A 19,323-nucleotide genomic window follows, 5' to 3' on the forward strand; every position below is an offset into this window, starting at 1 on the left:
AAAAACATTACTTTGCACAAACTCAGAGATTTGATAAGAGTACTCCAGGCTCAGATCAGTTCTTTCCCGCACTGATCATCCTCCAGCTGAACACAGAATATAGCTTTGCCTGTAACTGCAGTACTGAGCTGTATGGGGTCAGGACTCACCCTGATAGCTAGGAACAGATTCACTGCAAAGTAGAAATACGAGAAAGAACTTGAGGCTATGTAGAAGCAAAGAGATGGGACTAGGATATGGTCAGGTTCAAGACATGAGGGAAGAAAGAGCGAAGGAGGTGGCCAGTTTAGAATAGAGACTAAGTCTTTCAAGACCTGTCAATTTGAGTACTGTCAACAAATACATACACAAAACTCTTTGGGAAAAGTATCCCACTCCCTCTAGTGCTGATCCAGGTAACAGCATTATTAGACCATCATTCTATAGTTTCTTTCTTGGCAGGGCCCTGAGTGGGGAGTCTACAGGTTCAACATGCCTGGTGAATGATGTGATAACAAGAGGTTGGAAGAATTTTTTTTTTTTAAAAAAAAAGCTCCAGAAGTCACACATATGTAACATTAAAAAATTACAATTGTTGTTTACTCTAAAGCTGGGAACTACAGATCAAAGATTACATTAGTACCCGTGCACTGTGGCATTCTTTAATCGTGGATGATAGCAAACTAATCTTCCTGCAGGATCCCTGCCTCATGCAGTGCACTGAACAGACCTTCGCAAGTGATCAGACAGGGCTATGCAGCTGAAGAATGCTGCTGTGAATCTATTCAGGTCAAGATGTACCAGAGAAGTTGTATGTATCAGACAAGCTGCATATCCACATGCACGTGAAGTCAGAGTACCATTTTCTTTTGCCTAAAACCCCTACACCCAGTTAGGAGAAATGCTGAGTGCATAGAGCTGCACTTAATAATCAATGAACTGCACTTATATCTCAAGTACTTCTTACTGCTCAACACTCAAGCAAATTATAACTTAATACACTGAACTGGCACATGAAAAATAAAAAGGGTCTATGTATACCTTGATTCCTAACCTGTAAAATTAAGTTGATACTGTTCCCTCAAGACTCAAGAATGGTATGAGTAATATATGAAATACTGATGCTCTGACAAATTCTAAGGAAAAGCCCGTGATGAAAAAATTGTTTTCTGAGTTTGGATAGCATGTATTTAAAGAGGCACGAATAATGAGAAACAAGCCACTGAACAGCTGTTAAGGCATTAATGAGTGATCACAGACTACCTAGAACAAATTATGAAAAACAGCATATGTTGTAATCAAATCTATAACAGTCACAAGTAAAGCTGCAAAGAGAACTGATTTAGGGAACTGCTGGTTTTGAGTGCTTGACAATATTCATAAAATGGTTATATTTGCATGCAGTTAGGCAATGATCATCCTGGACACAGCTGTGCAAGATAAACAAGCAGTTAAGTGGGTAAAACCTCAAACAGGATCTGGAAATGTGACATGGAGTAAAGGAAATGTGAGCAGCTAGCAGTCACAGGCAAAAAAAAAGCTTCAAGTTATGAAAATATATTTCAAAACTAGTAACAGACAAATTGTTAACAGCAAAAATATATTAATATATTTCAAACTTATGAAATTAGTAATTAAGCAATTTCTAAATGCTTCTGAAGAGGAAGTAAAGGTCACTGTGGGGAGAAATGCAGTTTAGTCCAGAGAAGACATTCACATTTTTACAACTAAAACAAAGTTAATTGCTGTTATAAAGGCTGTGTGATGCAGTCACGATAGATGCGGTGTAACAAACACACAACGTTTATTGTTAGACGGACTTACCGGAAGTCATCCAAACTCAGGCTACTTCTGCAACAACAGGCACATAAATTACCTCAGAGCCCAGGAGAAAATAATGTTAAAAGAAAAAAAAAAAAAAGCATACTAATTTGACAGAGCTATCTCAACAAAACTGAATAGGCTTTGACCATCACTACAGATTAATAAAAAATGTGGTAGGAGTTCCTGACCTAAAATCCTAAAGAAGTGAAATGTGAACAGTACCCACACTTTTTTATCATCACAGTCTTCGCGTTTGAATTTAAAGCCTCAGTTATTGAAACTTTCAGGTCTTCGTAGACATTCAGCACAAGTGGCTACCAATTTAGAGAACAACTTTCATTCTCAAAGTTACCTGTAATGCCAAAAAAGGCAGCTAACTTTTTCTATAACCTACGTTCAGAGGTCATGCAGGAATCTAGTTCATTTGGCTAATACAAAGAAAAGGCTGTGGACTTATTTTATGCAATAACACCACCCCCCTACCACCCCATATTAGAGATTGTAAAAACCACTATTAATATATCTTTTAAATTATTATTTCACAGATTTTAAGAACTGTCATGCATTTTTTATATTCTACATAACCTGGTACATGGAACCAATGCCTCAGCCATCAACTCAGTAATTCCAACAGAGATGTTTAAATGGATTAACAATAAACACAGTCACCACACACATTATTTTAACTCACTGGAGCTACAGAATTCTGGACAAACTGATACGGGACTAAAATATTCAAAATTAAGATTTTAGATTTCATTTTACAAAAGGAACTGATTCTAAGGCATCTTATACCATCTTTAGTTACGTGAACTGTGAAACTGGAAACATATCCCACCAAGTTGTAACTGATGGTGACAAACAATCACATTGCACACAACTGTTCACAGACTTAATTCTGTGGGTTTTACTCCTAGCCACTCCACAAAATTGTTGATCTATTTTCTACTTGATCCTTTACTTGAAAAATGTTTTCATTTTATTGCTACCCCAACAATGAGAAATCAGGATGTGGTCATGGTATGCAAGATCAAGGCAGATATACAACTATCCAGAAATCTGGGAGTTTATACCACATAATGGCTTTTTTTTTCTTTTTAGACTTCCAACACAGAATACATTTAAGTAATGTAGTACTGTGTTACAAATACATAAATATGAGAGAAGGAAAGGGAATTCTTGTCCTCTCTTCCACACATCCAAAATTAAGTTGCCAGAATTGAAACTTAAAACACCAGTTTTCTTTGGCCACACACATTAAACATTAGATGGAAAATGAGTTAAACTGCTGACAACCACAACTAGTTATATGAAGTTATCAGAATATCCTCAGTGTGACTTCTTTACACTCCAGAAACACTTGGGACTTTTTATCTATTACCTTAGCAGTTTTCATAGGACGTAATTTGTCCTATCTGTACACAAAAAGCTTTGATTATTTTGTATAGTTAAAAGAAGTGATTCAAACCAGAAATTACACACTGACAGTCACTTCTTTCTACTTTCCCACTTGTATTTTCTAGAAACCGCTCTATAATTTCCTCATCTTACAATAAGTGAAATCTTTCAACACATTACCTACATGTACATTCCACTGGGATTTCATATCTACTACTTGATCTGACCTTTTAACCAGCAGTATCTATGGAATACACACACAGTACCCCTAAAAAAGCATCAAAGATATGGAAAACAAAACTCATCTCTTTGCATGTAATTTCTCTCAATATATATTTGCATGTAATTTCTCAACTGGAACTAATACTACAATAGGGAAGACAAAGCAGGATAAGGTATGTGCACATGGATAATATCTGGAGCAATTTCATAAGTAAGCTTTTTCTTTCCCTTGGCAGTGACTGTCTGCACCACAGTCTGCAGAGGGAAACTCCAAAGCAATAGGCAAACTGCTTGCAGATAGGACCTCTGTTTCATGGAAACAATCACTGAGGCACCACTTCAGGAACACAATGTATCTTGTATCATAAACCAGTACATATACTCAGAGCATTCAAATTGTTCTGAAATGTAAACCAGATACATTTTCTGTAATGCTATGGATGCTGTCCGAACTCCAGGGGAATATGTTGTAACAGTCCCCAAACAAAATTTGCTTATTTTGTAGCCAGAAATGTATTTCAAAAACTCCAGGCTGAGACTGCCTGTAATCTCAACCTCTCTGTTTTGGAAAGCAAAGCATCAAGGACGTGACCTAAATGTTTTCATACTTTAACTAGGTTTAAGAAGTGTATGACAGGATACTTTCAACCCTTGAATAATTTTGGGAAGGATACTAGATGGTAGATTTAAAGGTCTGGATAAAACCCTGTAGCAACCTTTGACAGAAGCTGGGGGCTGTTTTAAAGTCACTGTTCCTAGTAGAATATCACATAGGGGAGAAATGCAGTTTGATTTAGCTGCCTTCTATGCCCCTTTGTTAAGAAACAGAAGCTTGTCAGCACCAATCTGAGAAAGTACTACACCAAAGCTTGAGTCCTGGATCTACCAGAACTATAAAGACTACATAATAGGTGTCACCAGTGGAGATATATTAAAGAGAACAATCATGTAGTTTTTGAGGAACATTAGCAGGGAAGAAAGGGATCTCATGATAATACACCTCAAAGTAGGCTGCAAATCAAGAGGGCTGCTGCTAGATATATCTCTAATGAAAACAGAAGAAAAATAATTGGTGTTGCTCCTCTGTAAGAGTAATCAAAGATGATGATGATAAACACTAACATTTTCTACAGTATTCTGGATCTCATTTCATACCAAGAAACAAAGCTTATCTCAATTACAGACTGTCTCACTGAAATTTTCCTTACCACATGAGCAATTCAGTTGGGCTAGTCTACAGCTAAGCCACCCAGCATAAAATTAAAGACAAGAAATGAGAGACCTCAAGCTTCCTCAGCCCAACCCCACAACAGAAGATCACCCATCCGTAACACAGGAGATGCTCTTCTTCTCCATAGGCCCTAAGCAGCCTGAAGGTGGTCTGTAAATATATGTTCCAAACCCAGAAACAAGGCTTCTGATGCTACATTTCTGCAACGAATGGGGAGAGCTGGGGGACAGAAAACCACATTTGACCTGGGAGAAATGGCAAAACCTCCTTCACGCAACAGGAGATTCCCATTACATGACCAGGTTGGTTAGATGCAGGGTACACTGTACCTATCCCTGTAAGACCCTAAATCTAAGGCCACCCAGCTTTACAGCAACAAAATTGTATTTTATATATATATATATATATATACACAGTCAATTAAATCACCATTTTATTTCCACATTGTTATTCTCACTGTATATTTATTTTTCCCTTTACTAGTATCAGGCAGTAGCAAAATTCCCGTGGTTTATTTTTTAACACTTTTAGCTATAAAACAAAGAAAACCACTTAAAGATTCTACCATACCTACCTGTTGAACTTTGAATTGCGTGTTGGTGACTCTGCTCCTCTTAAAAGGTGTCTGAAGTACTACAACAGATAAATAAGGTATCAAAGATGACACCAGAGTAACTGAGGTAAGGGCTACTATACAACGACATTGCAGAATTAAGAAAACAAGAACAGAAGTAAAAGGCAAGCTGACCATAATCCAACAGCTAGAATTATTCATCTGGAAAAGGACAGACCAAATTTGCAATACACACTCCCAGGACTACTTATTTTACTTTATATGGTCTTGGGATTAAAAAAAAGAAACAGAAATAAAACTAGAATTAAGCACCAAAATACATGTCTTCCTTGTTAAAAACTCAAGTATTTTAAATGTTACATCTATGATGGGAAAGATGACCATCAATATCATTTTTGAGAAATACACTTCATTAAGAATAACACCAAGTAAGGTAAGTACCCCTTCCCAGGACAAGTCAATGTATTCTGCCTCAAATAAACGTAAGAAGCTTAACCAGCAGCCTGATTTACACATACGAACTCCAAAAGAGACAAGAATTCAGACTCAGCCCTGCATTTAAAATCTTTCATATTAAAAGGCTTTACGCAGCTGTCAGCCCAGTGTGGAGATTTTATTTTATTTTTTTTAACTTGCCTTTAGAACCCAATCATAGAACAATCTTAAATGCCTAGTAAATTGCTTTTGAATGACCTTCCTGAAAACAAACACCTGACAACTGCTGGAATGCAAAATGGTGAAGGTACCTAAATACAACCTTTGTAAATTTCTTTAAGCACCATTATATTTTAGAAGTAAACAAAGAGATTCTTGATAATGTTCTGTGTCTATCACACAGCTTACTTTTGCACCAAATTTGCAATCATAAAAGAAGGGGTGGAGAGGATTTTGCAGTAACAGTGACATACACAAATTGTCACAACAAAAAACGGAGAGGGCTTTTTTTATTCTGTTGATGTGTTGAACTAGAATAAATTCAGTTTTCTTACTGAGATTGGTCCCAGCTCTGGCATGCTAACTAAGTGGAAAACATGCACATGACTCTTGTAGATAGGGTATCCTTAAACAATACAATCTTGCTTTAAGACCCCTTCAAATCTTTCACGCTTACCTCATCACTATGACAGAACATAGGAGTAAAAACATTCTCAAGTAGATAAAGTACATGCTCATAAGCTTCAAAAAGACACCTCATAGTTTGAAGTTTCACAACATCCATATATGGACCTTCAGCAACTACAAAAAAAATTATAAATATAAATGTATATGGGTATATAAAGTTTGGGTTTTTCTGGTTCGAGTTTGTGATTGCTTTGCAAACTACGAGTCTGACAAAAAATAGAAATAAACTGACAAAACAAGGCTTACGCACAATATAGCAAGGATGTTAACAATTTGTAAAACTAACAAAAGATTGATCATATTCAGAGGAACTAGTCTTCACTTTATTACAGAACACTGTTTAAATTCCAGTATAATTTATTCCTTTCAAATTCAAACTTACTTCTTTGAATCTCTTCCACAATAAAAGGGTCAAATCTAATTTTGTCGATGCTTTCATCCAAACAATAAGTTTTGTAAATTTTCTGTACTTCCTCATGAAGAGACATCTTTTCCGTATCTGTTAGTTCTGGTCGCAAAATTCGGTCATTGAATTCCTCTGAGATGTGAGGGAAAGAAAATGCATTTTTTGATCAACTTGGCAAACAAACAGCATCTTGAAGCAACCTGTAACATCAACTCATTTTCCAGAAGATAGAGTAATTTATAAAACTTTAATAGAAACAGAAGACATCTAAAAATCTCAGGTAATAAGGTAGTTGCTTTCTTATTAACTATAATTCAATTTGTTCATAAAATTATTACTAAAAATGTATTGCAATTAAAACTAATAATTCCCTAGCACTGTAAGAATAAATCCACGATGTTGTTCCTGGCAGAAGAATGAATCAGAAGAATGACTTTTTTCTAAATTACCCCATTGCAAACTTTAGTTTTCTTTTAGCATGATTTCCAATTCACGCTAAACACATGCAGAGCCCCAACAGCCCTTTATAACAGTCATCTGCCTATTCTGCTGCTATTTCATTCCTGAGACCCAACCACAGTATTTTCAATAATATCTTTAATATTAGACTATCTTCAGAATGAACTTCCACTGACAAGATAAAAATTCTATTCAGAACAATTACTGTGCAATCCTACTTGATTTACAGGCCCATTCTGTTAACAGCATGAGTATTGGCCAGAAAGAAGAGGAAATAAAGTAGTGTTTGATTCATTTTTCAATTAATAGACAGAAACAAACTTCTTCAGAGAAGTAGTATACCAAGACCCTTCCAGGGTTGGGTTAGGGTTTTTTTGTTTATCTTTCCCAGTAAGTGCTTCTTATCTAAAATATTTTTATCAAGTGAAGAACCACCTACAGCAAACAGTTTGGGACAGCATAACTTGAGAGACTGAAATCTCATTCTTTGTTTTATGCGCTAATATATAGATTTGCCACCTATGAGAATGCAAGAGAAGTTTAGAAGGAAGAGAATATCGAGAAAAAAATGCTCGGAAAAAAAAGACTGATCATGGGCAATAACCAGTTTGAATAAACCTTTCTGCTAAAGGAAGTGGCTCTAGAGAACTCCAGAAAGGTCAGCTTAGAATGCCCCCCACGGGCACCATGAGCACTGAAAAGGTAATTGCTTTGTAAGTTTTTTGGTTAGGAGAGTTTTTCTGACAAAAAGCCAACATGTTTGGAAGTATCATGAGCACATAAGAAGCTGTATGTGCAGAGAGATTATTTATATTTCTCTTATGTAATGTTCAATGATTTCTGTGGTATTTTTTGAGATAAGATCTGTCTAATGTAAGTTCACATTTCCCAATGTATGTACGGGCTTGGGATATGAAGACACACCCATTATTTCCTATGCAACATGGAAATACTTGTTTACTAGAAAGAAAAATCAAAAAACCCTATTATTTTGGTAAGCCAACGATTAACTACTAGTTCACCAAAAAACTTGAAATAAACCACTTTAACTTACAGGAACTTCACAGAAGACCTTATTGTTCAAAATTACAGAGCTTTTCAAACAACACTTGTGTAATGGCAAACCCAAATGCACACTTCATAACCAAGGTTCAGGTTACTGAACAGGTTTCAACATCTTTAATGTTCCTGTTATGTTTCTGTTCTTTGGAGAAATCAGAATTTTAAAGCTAAAAGAACATGAGAAGCTTTTCATGATGAACAGCTCATTTTAGTAATACTTATAGTAACCACATATTTTAAAAAGGCAGCTATACTTTTTATCAGTGGCCAGAACATTTTCTTACGAGAATATTCTATTTTACAATGTCCAACCTTTATCAAGAAACAGAAATACAAACACCTACAGTCCATGCCAACATTAATGTTGCCAAGATTAGCATTCAAGAATCAGGACATACTAAAGTAAGTGAACACAGATCCTGAAAGGTAATCTCTTGCTTAACAATGTTCTGAGACTGAATATTCACTTCAACATGCAAATGCTTAAAGCTTTTAAAGATCATCAAATACACCTCAGCACACGTATGCAATCTTACCTACAGTTAGGCAGAACTGCAGCACATGGACTGCCCCTTCCTGTTTCAGGAAGTTCATAAACCGAAATAAAAGGTCTTGCTGATCTCTGATCTCCTTTAGCTCCAGTTTCAGGACCTTAGTAGGTTAAAAATGCAGTCAGCCAAACTTCCAATGAGTACATAATTAACAGCAGGTAAAGTAAAATACTTATTTAAAACAGGAATGTTGCCTTTGCTTACAGATGGTTTTTTATTTCTTGGTTCTGCAAATTTCTGAAGGAATGGAACCAATGAAGAAGTAGGTTCAGTTGCCTTCTCAGGCTGTAAAAAAAAAATAACAAGAGACAACTGGGTAAGGAAGCTTCCTTAATGGGTCCATAAATTACTACTGTTTCAAACTTATCAGTACTCACTGGACTATCATCAATGAAGATCAGCAGCAAATGGTTGACAGTGTCCTGCAGAAAAACACAATACAAAAGTACTACTAAAGCAGCTCAACAAATTAGACGAAAATCATTTCACTACTATGTTATGCCCAAGTTTAAACCTGTGAATACAGTACTACTTTAAAAGCAACAAAGCCTGGCAACACGTTTGAGAATTAATCTTCAACACTCTCTTGAAGTATTTACAAGTCAGGGAATTTCTGAAGATATCTGCACAGAAACATTCTTTACCCAGGACAGGAAAGTTGTACAAAGTATTTTTACTGTTAGTGCAGATCTAATGAACTACTAATACTTCCACAGCTACAGTACTTTCTGCTTGTGGCTAGGTGATACCTTTATAAATATTGCAATTTTGCCTATCAAAATACATGCATAAATAAAAACAAAGATGCCAGTGTTACATCTTTAGAAATAAATGCCCTCTTGTTTGAAAAATTAAGGACAAAAGAATTTGTTTCCATCCAGCTGCAAAAAAGGCTGATTTACTTACACTGCTATTAAGATGCACACAGCTAGAGTTCAAGTAAAGGAGCCCTTGTTTAAATGTAGTTATAGCAACTTGAAGGTGCTTATACTAGCACAGTATTCTCCTATTTGACAGGAATTGTGGTCCTTCATTGAAAATACATTCTTAAGATATCATGCCAATACTGTATTTTAGTCAGTTCAGTCACTCAAGCACTCAAACCAGTTATAATGAACAAACAAAAACACTGGCCACAAGATTTCTTTTTCTTTTACCCAGTCAAAATGCACAGCAAGTAAGTCATGGTGCATCACTTGCTTTACCACAACACACTCTAGTAGAAAAACAGTAATACTGGATAAATGCTCCAAAGTCTTACAGGATCAGCTAAGAAATCCATTGAGGGAAGGAAAACAGAACCAGGCAGAATCTCTCTTATCAGAAGAGCCAGGGATCTGAAAAAGGAAAAAAAAAAAAAAAAAAGGGGAACGAAAACAAACAGAACCAATACATAATTCTCTAAGTGAAGTTTGCAATGCCATTATATTTTACTGGGAAATATTTTAGTATTTAGTAATACCTTAAGGGTGCTAGAATTATTTTTAAGACCAATCAAAAAATTCATAAGCGAAGGGATAAGGAAGAGGGATGAGGTTGATGACTTCAGAATTCATTCTTTCACTCCACAAATACAGTACACAAAAAACACTTTAAAGAATACAATTCTAAATAATTTCTATACCTGCACTCTGTTGACTTTGGGGGCAAAATATAAGGAAAAAGAAGTTCAGTAAGTTTTCTTAGGTAGTGAAGTTCATCTCTTCGGCTTCTCAAAGCAACATGGAGTTCTGGTCCATATTCCTCTAGAGCAGCTTGCTGTAAAAATTCCGCATTTTTTACTGCAAGTAAAAAACAGGATTATGAGTTGTTTCAGCTTTTTCTTATTGTAAAGTAAGAGGTGACTGCTTGTCATTTGAACTAAAACGTAAATACTTTTAGTACATATACAACTCCAAAGGGATACACTGTTGAAACCTTACAGAAGAACGTTGGCTTAGACTTTGAAGCCTGGCTATGTAAAAATAAAACCTCACATTGAAATAAGAATTCCTTCACCAAACAATTGCAGTTTGCATGGTTTCCAGAATGTTTTCTCATTTTTAAATACTGAAGAACTCCACATCTTGATTCGTCTAAAAAACTGCATTGCCCAAAGTTTGCCTCTACTTGTTTTTTTTTCCCAAAATCTCCTTCACAGCCTCCTGCCTCTACTTGTTTTTTTCATAGTCTCCTTCACAGTCTCTCATTTATCAGGCTTCTACCTACTGACCTGCCTACAGCACAATTCGAGATCAACTTTTATTCAATCCTGTTACAACTGTTTCAGGCTTAGAATATTTAGAAGCAAACATGAAGGAATACATATTTTAAACAGCGCAAATCAAACCAAAACCAGCATGGGGATCTGTAAGAGTGCTGACTCTTACAAGCACCTGTATGAAGTTGAAAGAATACCTGCCTTATCAGATTAAAAGCCATGCACATTAATTAGAATAAATAATGTTATATTTATTCAAGTCACTTTAAAGGCAAGAATTGAGCTATAATAAATAACACCTAGCTGCACTAGCAATGCAGCACAGCCTCATCCCAAGAACTACAGCAGGCACAGGTCAGGTACCTAATACATACCTATTATCTAGAAGGTTAAAGCTTGTTTCCAGCATATTGAATTCAGTAGAGAAGCCTGCTAACTTGTCCTTCACAACCAAGAACCAGAAGTGGTATCAGATGATACGGGGAATGCAGGAATGTATACTGTCTGATAAATCTGCCTAGCTGGTGTCACTAAAAGCAGAAAGGAGGAATGTGCTCTCTGGCAAGAACATGAATCACTGAGGTGTCTGTGCAAATAGTGAGGAATTACTAAGAGACATAAGGGTGAGAAGGAAAAAAGGAAATGCTCCTTAAAGCAATCATTTGAAAAAGGAATAGAAACTAAACACACAGAAAAGACTATGCTCAACCAGCAATCAAAGCAAGGCCTGAAAGCTGCCTCTGAATCATTATTACAGGTACCTGGTTCAGCAACATTTACTAAAAAGTGCTACTAAGTCATTTTCAGCTCCTACTTCACATATCTACCATCAGCAAAAAAGTCTTTTCCTTTGAAACACTGAAGAAAAGGGCTATGTTTTCCATGTCAGACATTTAAATACCAGTTCTTTGCTGCTAAAGGAAAGTGTTTCTAACTCCTTAGTAGAAATTAAAGGAAATATGAAATTTGGCATAAACAGCACAAGATAATCTAGTATCTTGAAATTGTTGTTGTGCCATGAAAAACATCTAATGTGTTCACGCTATATTTCATTATTCATGTTACTCATACCCACTACTCAGAGGACCAATGGCATCTATTTCTAGATACCAAGCAGATGTTTTGAGAGAAGGGAGGAAAGTTCGTGACTCCAGTGAAAGTAAATGTCTATGCTTAAAAGCTGAATGAAACCACATTTAGTAGATATTGGGGAACACAGCCAGTGAAAAAAAGTTCTTTTCCAACAAGTGCTCTATTTTCCAAATATTCCTTCAATGTGTAGTTTTAATATAATTTTTACATTAGGTTTGTGAAGATATTTTCATTTGGATAATAACTAAATACACTACTGCTCAAAGTCTCTCCATGGGTTATAAACACAAATCTAACTTTTCAACATATTGAACAACTCCACTAACTGCTCATGTTAGCATGCAGATGTGAAATCTTTCTAGAAGATTATAGTTATAAGAGTTACAGTTACAGTACAGTGCACAGACATGCAAATCCTTTCATTTATAACTGCTCATCTGGAATACAGAGGAAAGACTTCAAGAAGCATTGCTAAATTATCTTTTTTGCCCTGAATAGACAAAAAACACATTCCTGTTTACCATACCAAAAAAGTAATTTAGTATTTTCAATGTGGGGAAATGAAAACCAAAATCGAGAGATTATTTGTACTGCAACTTTCTCCCTACTTGTCTTTGCAACCTCAAAAAGAAAAATGCAAAAGGATTAGTTTGTTGGGGTTTTTTTAAGAGAAGGAAGTGAGGATGAAGCAACTATAATAACAAACATGCATAAAAAACCATTTATACTTACCCTTTGAAACTGACAACATATTAAGTCTTTACATTACCTTTCTGCCTGGCCTTGGCTATCACTTCAATGTGCTTCATTGCTGCCTTGAGCATTTTCTTTGTTACAACAGTTGGAATATCCACCTAAAGAATAGTTTTAAAATAAAATTGTTCTAGTTTTTTTCCTCAAATTTATTACAGACAAATATTAAACATATTAATGTGCTTGTATGTCCCCATTCTAACCATAAAATGAACCCTTAAACAACCCATGAATTCTGCAGATGAACTGACAGTATGCTCATTCTTCTGGGCAAAGCATACAACATCATGTAGAACTAAATGTCATAAACAATACTGTTAACACATTTGTTTTCAACTCATTTCGATTATGATTCTTCCACTGCAATAATAACTACAGTAACACAGCTTTATTTCCAAGTCATGGTATATGAAGCCTAGTTCTACGTGAAGATTTGCAAGTTAACTGTGCTCTGCTTCTAGTACTTGCATACCTTAACCCTCTGCAATCATGTCCACAAGGACAAAAAGCAAAGCAAAACCCCCCTCTATGTATATGCAGAAAAAAATGTCACAGCTCAGGTGATGGCAGAACCAAAAGAAAATCGGAGTTACTGAGTCAAGATAACCATTAGTGTCAGCAACAGTTATCATGGGATCCTGCACGTAAGCCAAACAAAAAGCACTTATGATTTAATCAAAGATTGTATTAGTCTTGCATTTATACCCTCCTTGATAGTTATGAAAATGAAAGGAGAATTACAGAACAATTCAGGCACAAATGGCCCTCAGGATGTCTTAAATCCACCTACTGCTCAAAGCAGGCTCAGCTTAGGGTGCTCAGGGTTGTATCCATCCTGGTGTTGAACACACTGAGAGTCATGGCCTCACAGGTCAAATGGTCTGGTTCCAACCATCTTGGTGGCCCCCTTGGTTGAACTTGCTCTACTCTATCAATGTCTCTTTTGTAATGGAGAACCCAGAACTGGATGCAGTACCCTAGATGTCATCTAAAGAGCACCAAGTAAAGGCAGATAATCACTTTCCTCAATCGACTGGCTCTGCTCCTGTTAATACAGCCCAAGGTGCTCTTGGCCTTCTTCGCTGCCAACACACACTGCTGGCTCATAGTCAGCTTACTGTCACAGGGCTAGGTCCTTTGCAGCAGAGCCTCCACAGACAGTCAGTCCCCAGCCTGTACAGTTTCAAGGGATTCTTCTTTACAAGCTGCAGCACTTTCCACAGAAACTAATCTAGAAACAGGTTTACACTTTGGAAGCCCTTTACTTTAAGCAAGAGCAAAAGAAGTCTCAGAGAAGCAAAAGCATAGTTGCAAATATTCAAAACTTAAGATTTCTGAACAAGTTTCTTTCCTAATGGAGTTTGTCCCTCCTCAATACTAAGTCAAAGACCTTAAGTAGTGAAACAGAAGCATAAAAGTGCCTCTTGCCAGACAAGGAAAGAGACAGTGTAATTGCAAAGACCACCAGAGCCAAGAGAAAAGTTGGGGGTTTATTCATTCATACAAAGAGAAAAGCCTGCATTCCTGCACAGTCCCCTGTAATATTTGAGGTGCACAGATATGACCTGACCTGGCCAGCCCAGACAAGCTAGTACAATTTACTAGAACTGCCTAAAAGTAGCTAAATTAAGGACAACTCCTATTTACAAGCAAGAAAGTAGGAGAACCTTTGTGACTCACATTTCAACAGTATTTGCAATAAATCAAGAGTTTCCTACAGAACGGGGATAGGGGAGTGTTTATTCCTGCAGAGGTTTAGTCAAATAGCACAGCAAGGAAATTGTTATTAACACTGTAGTAGACACTAGTAACAAAAATTTCAGTGAGACTCAGGACTACCTACACCAAGCCATACAAAGGGAAACCCTTCACTTTCCCTTCAAAACCCATAACTAACCCAGAAACGGCCACAATAAGGAAAATCCAGATCTAAAAAAAAATAGAGATAGGTATTTCAGCACATACTTAAGAGCTGACTGGCCTGAAGTGCCTGTTACTTTGTTCAAGAACCATGCCTCCAAAAATCCACTTAGGCAGCCTTGAACAGAAAACAAAGGAATTCCTTTCACTGAAGGAATTTATAAATCTTAATTCAAAAGTAGACAATCTTTAGCAAAAAAAGTATAAAGATATAACCTAAAAAAAAGAAAAAAAAAAGTCAGTTTTCATATAATAGTAGTTCCTGAATTTAAAAATTTTATCACTATTAGCTAGAACTATTGCGTTCAAGTGTTTAATAATAAATCCAAATATTGAAGTACAGCTGTTTGGCAAAGGTATAAGACTATTTTATTTTGCAATCAGTGATTAATTTATCCTCAAATGAGGTTATAAAGGCTATAAAACACTGTCATAACCCTTTTCAGCTAACTACTGAAGCTTTAAACAAGGAGTCCTAAAATGACAAAAAGTTGGTATTTTATTTGCAACTTGCACATCAACTCCAATTTCTGCGCACATTTTCAGTAGTATGTGCATCACAGCTACTGAGGCTGTCTGAATCTGTATGTAGGTGTGTGCACACAGAAACACTTGTTCAGCAGAAAAAAAAAGTAGGAGCTGAAAAATATAGGATAGCATGAAACACCATGCTTCCATGTATGGCTGAGCATGCCAAGTTTCAACTTTGTTCCAAAATGCAAAGTTACTACAAGTATCTTTTTTCTTCAGATACCTGTACCACTTCACACAAACTGTAGGATGGATACAAATAAATCTAAACATTTGTAAAGAGGAATGCATTTCTGGGATAACCTTTATTTTGTAGTTCCCCTGACAGTGCTTAATACTTGTAAATGTCTTGAGTTTTTGTTGCACATACTGTCTACCCAGATACACAGAACTGAAGATGCTACATTTACTACATTAGTACAGGCAGACATGGTAAATTAACACTCTACTTAAAGATGCTATAGTTGATCTGAGATAAAACAGTCAATACCTTATTACACAATCAACAGAGGAGACGACATTTTCTGAATCAACCACGGATCTGTGAACAATGCAGCTAACACCTGCACGTATTACAACTCCAAATTAAATTTTGAGATCTTGCTCTAGATTCGCACTTCAAAAGATTTACTCTACTTTCACCCCTCCATATAATGTCTGCACTACACAGACATTTCCTAATCTTCCTCCATGTTCACTTTAAAAAGCAACATGCTTGAGTTAGAATAAACAACAAAGTCATCTGGATTTGATATATAACAAGGACAAAATCAGGCTGTTAATCAGTCATGACAGAGTACATGAACAACTTCTAGTTCAGGAAATATTGCTGTTACTAAGGAGGGGAAAAAAAGACACACATTTCTCGTAGTTGCTCCAAAAGGGGGGCCAGCACTGAATAAATTTGGAAACTGAGTTAGCAACTCTTCCTGCTTAATACAGCCAGAAAGTTAGAAGCAGTTCCTGTAGAAGTTTGAAGCACTTTACCAGGAAAAAGAGTATGTGTGCTAATATATTAAACACAGCAAATTAAAATTTGAATCTTTAGTCTTCAGAACATTTCTTAAGAACTACATTAATATAAGAACCATACCTGCTTTAGTTCTTATAGTAAGCTATTCACTTAATGAAGTCCATTCTTTATAGACAACTGTTAAGGACCTTGCCTGCATTTAAAGAAATCAAGCAAGAAGCTGAGACAGGTACGCTGTTCACCATTTTCTAATAGTCCTTTTTCAATAATTCTGAAAATTGTTTCCACTTGGATTAAGTCACTAAAACACAGCTAGAAGATCATCCCAAGGTTTTAATAATGCCTTGCACTAGTGTAAAAAATATATCTGTTTGCAAGTATAATGGAGTGGTTTGGGTTGCAAGGGACCTTCAAAGATCACCTAAGTCCAACCCCGTGCTGTGGGCAGGGACATCTTTCACTAGGATCAGGTTGCTCAAAGACATATCCCACCTGATGTTGAACACTTCCAATGATGAATCATCAAAGATGGTTTATAACCAGGAACGGGATGAGCTCCAGAAGGAGGAAACAGATAATGCAAAGAAGAAACTTAGATGGAAACTGCCTATACTCTCTGTAAGACTGATTTTGGAATCATCATTTTTTAAAAAATTAAAGAACTTGCTGCAGATGGAGATCAGTTACTTCTGATGGAAAACCAATGTTAATACCTTTAAGTCACCTTACCTTGTGAATTCTCCGAACTAATACAGACGCAAAAAAACGCAGAGTGCCTCTCAGTTCATCCACAGAGGATTCATCATCAGTAATATTTCTGTAGTGTTGTAAAGCATGTCATGAAAGAAAACAGAGTAAAATGCATTTATATTAATCCAACCACAATACATATGGCACTACTAAAAGCTGGAATAAGAACATACAACAAGTGATACTTCAACTGGTATTAAGTGAAATGAAAGCTACCAAGCATGGGCAGAGAGTAAGCGGTCTTCTAGGCAAGTAAAATACACAGCATTCCCACTATGTTTGTGTACTCAGCAACAGCTTAATAAATATGTCAGTAAATTAGAATTATATAGCAATTCCTGCTCTAATATACTGTCTGTATGATTTTGACCAAGCAAAATCTAACTTAAATTTCCACATATGTGAATGCTTCCTAGTTCAGTGGCATGAAATAAAACTAAATTAATACCAGCAAAACCTTTGGAACAAGAGTACTGCAAGCACATACCCCAGTAAAGCAAGTCAAAACTGGATTTTTCATAGTGCATACTACAAGGCCTTCTACACTCCAAGATTTCAAATCATTTTCTTCTGGTTTATTACAAATCTGGCTTTGTTAACTTCTTCTGTTTAAGTTTTATTATCAACTTGGTAGTTTCTCATCTACCTTTTAATGAAATACTTTTAAAAAAGTTGATTTCATTTTGATGTAGCATGAAATGTGAAACCATCAATTACAAAGAAAACAAAAGAACAACCTCAACCTATAGCTACAGGGAACAGAACTGAAATAACATGGTTTCTGCTTGGAAACAAAGAAATAAAGAAGAATTTAAACAGATTCCCAAATCACTATGTTAAAATATCTAAACTTTTTATGTGGCTTTCCAGTTTCCATCTGCTGCAATAAAATTTGTTCACTGAAAAATCATGGTTAAAATACTTAAAAGTTGATACAGGAAGAAAAATGTCTAACTCCATGTCTCAGGAAACTGAATAAAAATGGGAAATACACAGTCTTAGATGCAGAAACAGCAACTAAGCAGAAAAAAGACCATGATAACAGCATTCCACAAAATGCAACAGAAAGAATAAAAATCTACCAGCATTTAAGCATATATGGACATTAGAGTATGACTAAAGATATTGGTAAAACTGCATTCTAATAACTGAGTAATGACACAACAAAGAAAGTTACCTCCTACTTTAGCTAATGACCATATGTAAAAGCCACCACATTTTCCAGTAATAAATGAGTCTGTATATGTAGTAAATGCAAATGTTATTTGCATTAAAAAAAACCAACAGTACAAGCAACAACAATACATTTGAAAAATAAAAATTTCATGCCTGTAACATCATTTTACATTATTCAGCATCCAATTTTTTAAAGCAATGTTAGCCTGGGTTATATAGCATTCAAACACATGTTGAACTGCTAGGTACAGATATTGGTGAAGTAACAGTCAAAAGTATGCAGCCAATTGTATGAAAAAGCACCTCAAAGCAAGCAGCCTGGCATAAGGAATACAACCATCCTCCAACAGCTAATCACACGCAGATAAGAATACTGTAGGGGAATGTTTGGTTTGTTTTAAGATCAGCAGCTGACATTTTGGAAGCAATATGGTTAGCAAATACCCACACTGTCAAAGGAAGCCAAGGGATTAGCAAACAAACTGAATAACTATATTACCAGTATTTGACAGCCAACAAGATACATGAAGTAATTTGGACCAAGAAGTTGTTATTTTATTGACACTTGGATAACCAGTATCTTGGCTAATTCTACTTGGACATGACTTTATGCCACGTACTTTCACAATGCGCCGCGTAGGTTTGCAGAGACATTCTATTAATCACCAGCAGACTCAAGACTGGTGAAAAAAACCAACAAAAACCTGCAAAATCTCAAAACTCTAGTGACACGGTGGAAGGTCCAAATAACTCGCTCGAAAACATTTTAAAAATTGGCTGCATTTTCCCAGAATTTGATGAAAAACCTAAAACCACAACTTTCTCCAGTGTAATGGAGAGATTTGCTAAGAGAAAAAGGCTCAATCTGTTAATTGTAAACAGTTACTGAGTCCAGTGTCTCAAAAGAGATACACCCAAATTGCTGTTGTGAGCAAAGTCTTATGGGATCTACTGATAAATGAAAACCATATACAAATAACAAACACTTTTTTTTCCTCTGTGTGTCAATTATTGTTATGAAATTTGGTCAACTCCTATCAAAAAGATGAAGAAAATAAGTTGCAAGCTGATAAAACTGTAAAGCTATGGTTTGTAACTCA

The 19,323-nt window shown here is 36.0% G+C and overlaps 1 protein-coding gene across 4 annotated transcripts in view; it reads right to left on the bottom strand.

Moving 5' to 3' along the window:
* Positions 1-19,323, bottom strand: part of SNX14 (sorting nexin 14) — a 56,966-nt gene that overhangs the window by 26,255 nt on the left and 11,388 nt on the right. For 2 of the 4 annotated variants that reach the window (XM_074895983.1, XM_074895982.1), the window contains exons 6-16: positions 17,027-17,114; positions 12,890-12,974; positions 10,453-10,609; positions 10,090-10,165; positions 9,206-9,250; positions 9,033-9,113; positions 8,814-8,928; positions 6,733-6,888; positions 6,340-6,464; positions 5,229-5,287; positions 1,804-1,830 (exon numbers count right to left, since the gene is read on the bottom strand). In XM_074895983.1, coding sequence (XP_074752084.1) covers positions 1,804-1,830; positions 5,229-5,287; positions 6,340-6,464; positions 6,733-6,888; positions 8,814-8,928; positions 9,033-9,113; positions 9,206-9,250; positions 10,090-10,165; positions 10,453-10,609; positions 12,890-12,974; positions 17,027-17,114 — 1,014 coding nt within the window. The remainder of the gene's footprint in view (positions 1-1,803; positions 1,831-5,228; positions 5,288-6,339; positions 6,465-6,732; positions 6,889-8,813; positions 8,929-9,032; positions 9,114-9,205; positions 9,251-10,089; positions 10,166-10,452; positions 10,610-12,889; positions 12,975-17,026; positions 17,115-19,323) is intronic. The other 2 variants (XM_074895985.1, XM_074895984.1) reach the window with 1 other exon arrangement.

This window comes from Athene noctua, chromosome 1 (assembly GCF_965140245.1).
Source record: "Athene noctua chromosome 1, bAthNoc1.hap1.1, whole genome shotgun sequence".
NCBI lineage: Eukaryota > Metazoa > Chordata > Aves > Strigiformes > Strigidae > Athene > Athene noctua.